The following is a 9,469-nucleotide window of genomic DNA, read 5'->3' as shown; positions in this document are numbered from 1 at the left end:
ACGTGCAGTATATAGAGACAGTCATTAAAAAAATGTTGCTTTTAGCTGATTTTACATTTTTAAATCAAATGTGAAGGTTTTTTTTAAATATCCAGTTACAAAAATTTGATTAGATGCCATCCCTTTTATATCATAGGGAAAAGTGATAATTTACAATCTCCTAAAAATAATATAGTATCCCTTGGTCATCTACAATGTACTGCTGAATGGCCATTCAGAATCGCGGTGTGTAAGCATTGCTTGTGAAGGCCACGTAATATTTTACACCAACTAAATGTAAATTAGTTGTCAAGTATGGAGTAAGAAGTTATTGAAAACTAGTACATAATAGAACATTGACATGTCCTGGTCTGTAGCTCCCCCTAGTGAACAGTATGCGATGTGTTGTGGAAGCGCGACACTAGATGACGTTAACTCACTCGAAGCAGGAAATCTACCAACCCTACACCAACGAAGAAGATCATCGCCAATGTTGACTTCCGCCGCTCGTATTCACGTGGAGGAACTGCACCGTAAGAGCTCATCCATCCGGCAGGAAAACCACTAAAGACACCCAAAATGCCGAAGTTTGACGGTATAGTGTAAGTTGGACAATGTACTCCTTTGAGCTCACCGTGTTCGAGCGTCCGCGTGTAACTTTCTGTGTGCAGGACTCGTAACCGTGTGAGAAGCGCTAACGTTAGCTTAGCGTGGTAGTTTGAGCTAACAGTAGCTCAAAGTGGAGTCCGAACTAGTTACGCGATAGTCTCGCTGTAACTCGTGGTGGAATTGTTTTATGGTTTTCTACATCCAGTGCAAACTAATATATTGTCTCTGTGTTTTTTCCAAATATCAGTCAGCTGAAGATTTAAGTTGTGTATCTTGCGTCAACACGTGTTGTTGACTTAGCTGCTCGATGCACTGTTATTTACGAAGAGTTTGGTCTGCTGACCTGTCCGCTGAAAATAATATTTCAACTTCTAATAAAGATTAAGTTCCCTTTTCATCACATGCGGATCAATATTTCTTTCTAATATTTAATTATCTTACGTTTAATAAACTAGTGATCTATAAGGATAATGCATCTGTAGGCTGAGAAGAATAAGCAGCATCATTAGAATATGTATTCCTTATTACTTGTGGTTAGCATCGTTGTCTTAAATCTGAAACTAAATCGTGTAATGTTAATATGGAAGCAATATATTCATTCGTATTGCATATGACATGTATTATATTTCGTTTAGCTCACAAATGAAAACGACCGACATATCCAGCAACATTACAAGATAAACTGTTAATAGCATTAATTTCCAAAACAGATGTTGTAAATCTGATTACCTTTTTTTTTTTTTTTTTACTATATGTTTTTTGTGTAGGGGTGAACAGCACTGTGTAGAGGGTCATCTCTTGCATTTGTTTGTGTGTTTGTCCTCAGAAAACCCAAGACGAAGCGTGCCAAGCGCTTCTTGGAGGGCAGAGCGCCCAAGCTGACAGAGGACGTGAAGACCGCCATGATTATGAAAGGGGGGAACTCCAGTCTGACCGTCACCCAGGCCCTCAAGGACATAGTAAGTGACCCGACAGGGACAAAGGCTTCCTGCCCAGATGGCACGTTCTAAAGGTTTAATGAGTAGTGAAGGATTAAAAACTCTGAACTCGTTCATCCACGTAGAAGGGTAGTTTCTCACCTTTTCGTCTAAGTGGAGAAGGACATTGGCACTCCCAGTGTACTCCAAGTCTATTTAGGGTGGATATTTTTAACTTATAATGTTATTTTATGTTTTAGGAGTGAAATATGAATGTGCATTGAAACCAGAAACATTTCTCTGCCATTCACACTAAATACTATACAGTGCTTTGCTGGTTCTATTGCGTTATTCCCTTAATATAATAGCATAACAGCATACTAAATAAATCAAAAATGCTCACTCACCCTGAGTGATTGTGATTTTTTTGTTCCTGCAGTATGCCTTGAAGAAGCCCAATGCTGTGTTGTTCAAGAAGTAAGTGCAATTACTAAGATGATCAAGAAAGTCTGAAGGAAATAGAGTATTGTTGATGCAATTACTTTGACATTCCTTTGTTTTTAACTCTTACCAGGGTTTGTACGGTCATGGAAAATCTGGGAAAGTCCTGATATTTAAAAATGGTCATTTCCAGCCTTGGAAAAGTCATTGAAATTTGTTATATTATATGTTCATGTGATTCATTTAAGATACGTTTGAAACAATTCATATGGTTTTAAAGAGAGACGCTCAAAATAAATACTTAATTATAAATAATTCGCACCACGGTTTGTGTGAACACACCTTAACCGAAAAGTTCGGTGGGCGTAAAAACAGTAGCTCAGGAATCATCCACTGTGCCAGGGAAGTGTAGATTGGATATATATGGAAAAGTGCATGTCATGAGTTACATCAAACTAAGACCCGGGACAAGCAAAATGTAAGTAACGTGGAAGCAAAACCTTCGATATTTGGGAGAGCGGCATTAATGAGCCACGCTAAAGGACAGACATCAATGTGCCGCTGAAACCCCATCTCTCTCTTCGGCTACCAGCTCTGTACGTGACACCAACAATTTCTGACGCGCACTGCCCGTCTGCTGGTGGGGGCGGAGTTATACACAGAGGGCGTAGCGTTGTTCCTTCAGTGTTGTTTGTCAGTGATACGTATTGAGCTGCAGACGCGTGATTTCATTTTCTTACGTGAATGAAAGGAGATTGTTTGATTCTTTTTGTTTTTTCTTTATTTTACGCAGCAAAGCGGCAACTTAATATACAATCAATAAATTCTGTCACACGGTAGATAAACGATATGCTCTCGTGCCTGATGCAGCTCTTCTGTGTTGCACCTATTGCAATCATGGCGTCAATGCATCGAGACACACTAGGAGCGTCAATCCAACATGAATACTTTCTAGATATGTTACATATCTTTAGTTCTTTCACAATGAGCATAAATTAAATGATTATTCCCCAAATTACAATGAAGTAATACATCTTTTGGCTCTCACAGAGACTGTACGTATACTGTTAACCTTTCATATATTGTCCATAATTTGAAGTAAAAAAAAGTAGGTTCAGTCACTGGTTTTAAAAGTATCCATAGTGGATAATTGTAAAAAAAATACTTTCTTGGTGCTTAATTGAATGGTAGGAGAAACACTGTATATCTTGGAATTCTCATTTAAGTACATTTTCTCACTTTCATGTATACACCGAGATTTCAAAATTTTCATGGAAAAGTAATGGAAATCCATTGGTCAAAATGTGTATGTGTCATTTTTTTCTATTCGTTACTATTCAAAACCATTCCGAACATTTAATCACATTCTAAATAATAACTTAGTATAATTTAATTTTGTTTGTTCACAATCTATATTTCATGTCCTGTTTTCTGCTGAGAATGCAACACCATAGATCAGGGCTGGGCAAACTTTTTGGCTCAGGGGCCACATTGACTTTTAAAATTTGACCGACGGGCCGGCCGGTATCAGGTGGATAGAGAGTGTTTATCTCAACCAATATAAATTATAATTAAAAGCCAATAACTAAAAAGTAAAGTGAACTTACATTTTTACATTACATTGCATTTCAGTGGGAACAGTGTTGTTGGTCCCCCTTTTTTGCTAGTGCATGATAGTTTGCTGTCAACTTTGTTCTGGCAATTCTCAGGACAGATCTGAGGTGTTCATCCGTTAACTGGGATCTGTGGCGTGATATGTTGGTTTTCATCACGCTGAACGTCTGCTCAACCACCTAAGTAGAGCCAAACAACACCAGCATCCTCTGTTTGCAAACTTGTCTCTCTCAATGTATACATTTTCATGCACAAACTGATCTTTCCCTTGTAGCTTCATGTTCAGCTCATTCATGTGTGTCAGTATGTTCACAGCAAAATCACAAAGCCAATCTGCGCCGCTCAGCTTTGGAAAACCATCAGCTTTCCCGATTGTTATACTGAGCGCGCAGGGCAGCGCGGTCCCGTGCGTCTGATGTGCGTTCGTTTTTGCCGTATAAAACGGACCACGTCTCCGTGGCGAGCTTCCCTGTGGGGGGGAGGTGAGCAGCGCAGACGGCAGCAGCTGGACTCGCAGCCTGATGCGCTGCAGAAAGCACGGCACAGCTGTCCTCTGCCGCACTGCACTTAAAGACCGCTGTAACGCTTCTCCATTCCCGACTTGAGTTAAGAAACATCGATGCTGGTCTTTTGCCGTCATCGTGCTTTGGGAAACTCAAGTCGGCAACGGAGAATTGTTATAGCGGCCGTTACTATAATTTATAATTCATAATACTCGGCGGGCCAGATCAAAACACCCAACGGGTCGGATCCGGCCCGCGGGCTATAGTTTGCCCACCCCTGCCATAGATGGATGTTGAACAACAAGGCCCATTTCCATAACTTCCTTTCCTTTCTGATTGTTGGTGTTCTCTGAGATCCCTTTGGTAAAGAGATGTAAAAATCCTAATGTAAATATGAAAACAATGCTCCCTCTCGAGTGTTTGAGTGAAAAATGTTGCAGAGGACACTGTTACTGATACTGTTTGAGTGGCAGGAAGCCTGTTGGGCTAACTCTATTTTCTCTCACTTCAGGAAGAACATAACACGTCCATTTGAGGACTCAACGTCACTGGTAAGCGCACCAGAAGGCCCTCCGCCTCCCATAAACCCCTTATTGATACTCAACCCGACTGTCCTGTCTTATGCTAATCCTCGCTCTCTTGATCAGGAATTCTTCTCCAAGAAGTCCGACTGCTCCCTGTTTCTGTTTGGCTCCCACAGCAAGAAACGGCCCAACAACCTCATATTTGGTTCATTCTTCTTTTTTTTTGCTTAATATCTCACTGTACCGATGTAATATACGTACATATTTTCTACTGAACCTCAGTAAAATATTTCCGAATAAATCCTACTGGATTAGTTTTCTAAATCTGTAATTTTGTTTTGACAGCTAGTGTGTCTGTATATGCTATATGTTGTAATAATTCCCACCAATGGGTTGCCATGAACTTAATTAACTTTGGAAAAAATATGGCACCGCAGGGAAAATATTCTGTGTCATTGTTCCTTTGGTCTGTGTGCAGGTCGTCTGTTTGACTTCCACGTGCTGGATATGATTGAGCTGGGGATTGAGAAGTACATCTCTCTAAGTGATATCAAGGTAATGCGCGGCTGTCATGTTATTTTTATTTTTATTTTTAAAGGGTTAGCTCAAATGGCAAAAAAAACATCTAGGTTGTTGCTATGGTTACTTTTAGTTTGGTATACCTTGAGCACACATTAGTGCAGTGGTTGAGCAATTGTTTGTTTGCCTCCAATTCTCTCAATTAATATATTTAAAGGCAGGTGTTGAATCATTAGCACGTTGTTTGTAGTACTTATTTTGGTTCGGCAATCTAAAGTAGAGTTAAAACATTACTGTCTACTGATAGGTCATATACAGATTATTACAGGCCATCAGACATCCTGCAAAAAACAGCGACGTTACTGTCAGTTTCTTTTGTTTTTTTTCTTTTTGTTACAGAGCAGCAAATGTCCCGAGGGGACCAAGCCCATGCTTGTGTTTGCCGGGGACGCTTTTGACACCGACAACGAATACAGGCGTCTGAAGAGTCTTTTCATAGGTGACCACTAATTCCACTGCGTCAATGTGTCTCTGTGGTTCCACTGCTAACATCCGACCTCGTCTGTTTGTCTGTCCCGCCTGCCAGACTTCTTCAGGGGTCCCGCCGTGTCTGCGGTGCGTCTGGCGGGTTTAGAGCACGTTTTGCACTTCACAGCCCTGGAGGGGAAAATCTACATGCGCAGCTACAGGTCAATTGGATTTAGTTTGATGTCATTTTTTAGATTTGGTTTGGATCTAAATTGGTCTGCGATGGGCTTGCATCCCTCACAACTGAGATATTGACATCATGATTGACATCTTGCTCTGCAGATCTCTGTTGAAGAAGTCCGGGTGCCGCACGCCGCGCATTGAGCTCGAGGAGATCGGGCCGTCGTTTGACTTGGTCTTGAGAAGAACACATCTGGCTTCAGATGACCTGTTCAAGTTTTCTCACAGGCGGCCCAAAGCTCTGAAGGTAAAGTTAGTCTTTCACCCCTGAATTACCGCCGATACTGGATCATTATTATTACCTTACATGTTTTGTCTATGATCTTAATCAGATACGTTTAGAATTGTTGTCAGAAGAATCAAAAGGCCATGTTAAGAGCTTGAGGTCTCATTACATAACGTGGCTGTGGTGTGGTGGCCAAACATGGGTTGTCTCAATGGGAAGTTTAAGAAAATCAAACTGCACCTAGCCTTGTTGTATGACAGATTATTCTAAATTGGCTCACTTTTTGGATTACACTTAACTCTCTGCGGTTATGTTGTGCCCCCTCCTCCTTTCACCCCTCATGAATTTTCAAGGATGGGTTTACTTTCTACTACATTACTACTACTAACGCTGCAACTATGATTATTTTGATCAATCGATGAATCAGATTTTTAAAAAGCTTTAATTTGCAACCCTTTATTCTAAAACAAAGGCAAATTCACATTGCAAAAATACTTCAGAAAGTCCACAAACAGGTAGCTTCTTGAAAATAATAATTATAAAAAATAAAGAAAAATACAAATTATAAAATTTAACAGGATTTGTTTTAACGTCCGAACTTGTTCTCTACACTACACTAAGAAACACACCTCCATGTTCACTTGAAGCTTATTCATTAATCTATTGCCATAATTGTAGTGCAAGTTAAGTAAATGTATACACCACAGCTAAAAAGTAAATGGACTGTACTTGTATAGCACTTTTCTAGTCTTCCGACTATCACTACATGACATCATTTAACATTACATGACATCATTCACCCATTCATACACTGATGACCGTAGCTACCAAACACAGTGCCACCTGCCCATCAGTAACTAACATTCACACACTGCGTTAAATGTCTTGCCCATCGACATGCGGGTTAGCTGGGCCTGGGATCGAACCGCCAACCCTCTACTGCTGTTATTAGTGAGCTAACGCTGGCTTGATCAGCTGGATAACAAGTAAACAGCAGCAGCTGCCGGAGGCTCCTTACATCCCTCACGTCAAAACAGGACAACGTGGTGCTCCCATGCGGTGTTACATTGACTTTGCATATTTTGCCATTTACACGCTTTTTTAGATTATTTGTGTGAAATGCTCCCATACCTTGGACGACTTAGGTCGAACAGAATTCTCTGCCTGCGGCATGTGACTCACAACTGCAGGCGCTGCTGGCTGCTCCTTCTTCTATGTCTGCTTGGCTCTTTTATTTTTATTTTTGCTCTGCACGCATTTCCGCAACTCATTGAGTGACGTAATAATCGTGAGACACAACAAATCAATAAGGAAATTTGTTGCCAAAACTTTTAATAATCGAATTTCATTGATTCGTTGTTGCTGCCTTAGTAGACTCTTCTATAATTACGACCATATTATTTATACTCAAAAGTATCTTGTGACAGCCCACATGAAGCCTCTGCTCATCAGTGCATTAAAAACTGCTCAATTTGTCCTGAGGGTGGCGCCAGAGGATAGACCATATTGTTACCTGGAACCGCTGCATGGTTCCCATTTTAGAACCTATTCCACTCTACATTGTCAGGTTTAGTCCAACCTTTAACCAGGTTGGGCTCTCAGCTTATCAGTGATCCATGATTAGCATTCTAACTTAAGCATTAACCTCCACACTGACCCGGCATTGGGCAAGTCTCTCTTCACTCATGCTGTGCAGCCCAACAATTTCCAAAGCCATAGAACGTGTGTTTTGGTACATCTTGAAGTTGACCAATATGTGTTGAAATATGAATTTTTATACAGCTGAAGGGGAATTTACAATGTTTCCATTTAATGTAAATATTGAATGAATGTAACTAGTCAAAAAAAATAGTATGGAATAAGGTGAATTTACCAACTGTAAAATACACACACAAAAGTCCTCTGAAATACAGCTACAGTTAAATGGTCATGTCGCTTTCTCTTTATCTGCGTCACAGGTCAGGAAGAAGAAGAACATTTCCCGCGACGCCTTTGGTACCAAGTTTGGCCGGGTGCACATGCAGAAGCAGGATCTGTCCAAGCTGCAGACGCGAAAGATGAAGGGCCTGAGGAAGAGGAGGGGTGCAGCAGTCGCCGAAGACAAGGACGTGCAGGTGCCCAAAGTGGCCAAAGTGGAAGGCTGAGTTGGCGTCTCTGTGTGCGTACAGATCAACGTCCCAGGACCTTGTTTATGAGACTGACCGTGCAGCTTGTGCTGGAGAGGGAGGAGCATGGGTATCCTTTATTCATGCCCCCCTTTATTCCTGCCCCTATTCATTTGCCCTGTATCTCCATCTGACTCAGATACTTCTTTGTCTTGAGCATCGTTAGTGTGTGGGCTCAGCCCTTTCTCGGAAGGCCATATCATCAGGAAACCAAAAAAAACTATGTTTTCCATTGGCAGAAGTACAGGAAGTCTGCCTGAATTAACTGATTTTTGTTTATAAATGGATGTGTAAAAGTTGAATATCACCATCTGTACTCACTTTAAAGGAAATAAAGCTGTCAATGAATGACACTAGGTGATTTTCCTGTGTTTTTGTGCTCCCCATGACTTTTGTTCATATCATTAAGTCAGACTATTTTCCTTCATTCCGGCTGTTGTAGCACTCTGGATAGGTCGAGACCTCAAGGCCGTTGTGGGTACTTTATTGATTTCAAGACTGCAGGGATATCACTAAATTGCCAAATCATTAATCATAGAAAAAAATGAAAAATTCCTGCATACAAATCAGGCAATGTGGAACTTTATTACACAAAAGAAGTCAGGATTTTATAGATGTCCACGAGAAAATGACTGACTTATTTAATGCTCTGATTAGCTAGTTTCTGGTGTTGTTCAACACAGCATTTATTGAATTATGGTCTGTCAGGAATGAAACATGCTAAAATTGAGACAAGAACCGCAGTAAACAACCCTTAAAAATGCAGTCTGTACACTTTTTTTTGACTTATGACTGTAAAAGATTTTTTTTTTTTAATTTATGGCAAAGTGGATCTTTAAGATCAATTTGAAAAGCGACTTGTTTTGCATGTTGCACATTTGTATTGTCTTTTATTTTATGTGTGTCGTGCACTGTAGAACTCGCATAGGTCTGCTCTCGGTCTAGATTTGGTTTCAACCCTCAGTCTCGGTCATCAGGAGTCAGGAACATCACTGTGGACTTGACTAAGATGGATCATTCCACTCTCCCAAAATAGTGTGACGCTTCTATTATTTTTAATTGGCACAGAAGGCTATACACACATAATTAAACCAATCGTTATCTAGCTGAATTTGTAGGAAGAAAGTTGAACAGACATTAAATCACCATAAAGTACAATGTTTCTATGATTAGCTTTCTCTTTACATAAGACATATCTAAATATGTGTTAATGTAGGTAACTTTTGTTTCAGGAAATTAAGTTTAAAAAAGGTGGGTACAAAGG

At 40.3% G+C, this 9,469-nt stretch overlaps 1 protein-coding gene across 1 annotated transcript; it reads left to right on the top strand.

Annotated features, from left to right (window-relative positions):
• The first annotated feature begins 313 nt into the window (after window positions 1–313).
• On the top strand, window positions 314–8,558 carry rpf2 (ribosome production factor 2 homolog). The gene is made up of 10 exons (XM_040161483.2): window positions 314–581; window positions 1,415–1,547; window positions 1,945–1,982; window positions 4,575–4,614; window positions 4,711–4,792; window positions 5,066–5,142; window positions 5,506–5,605; window positions 5,693–5,795; window positions 5,917–6,061; window positions 7,999–8,558. The coding sequence occupies exons 1-10, from the start codon at window positions 559–561 to the stop codon at window positions 8,182–8,184; spliced, it is 927 nt and encodes a 308-aa protein (XP_040017417.1). The 5' UTR covers window positions 314–558; the 3' UTR covers window positions 8,185–8,558.
• The last annotated feature ends 911 nt before the right edge of the window (window positions 8,559–9,469 follow it).

Source organism: Gasterosteus aculeatus, chromosome 18, assembly GCF_964276395.1.
Source record: "Gasterosteus aculeatus chromosome 18, fGasAcu3.hap1.1, whole genome shotgun sequence".
In the NCBI taxonomy this organism is placed as follows: domain Eukaryota; kingdom Metazoa; phylum Chordata; class Actinopteri; order Perciformes; family Gasterosteidae; genus Gasterosteus; species Gasterosteus aculeatus.
This window is presented reverse-complemented; position numbering and strand designations above follow the sequence as displayed.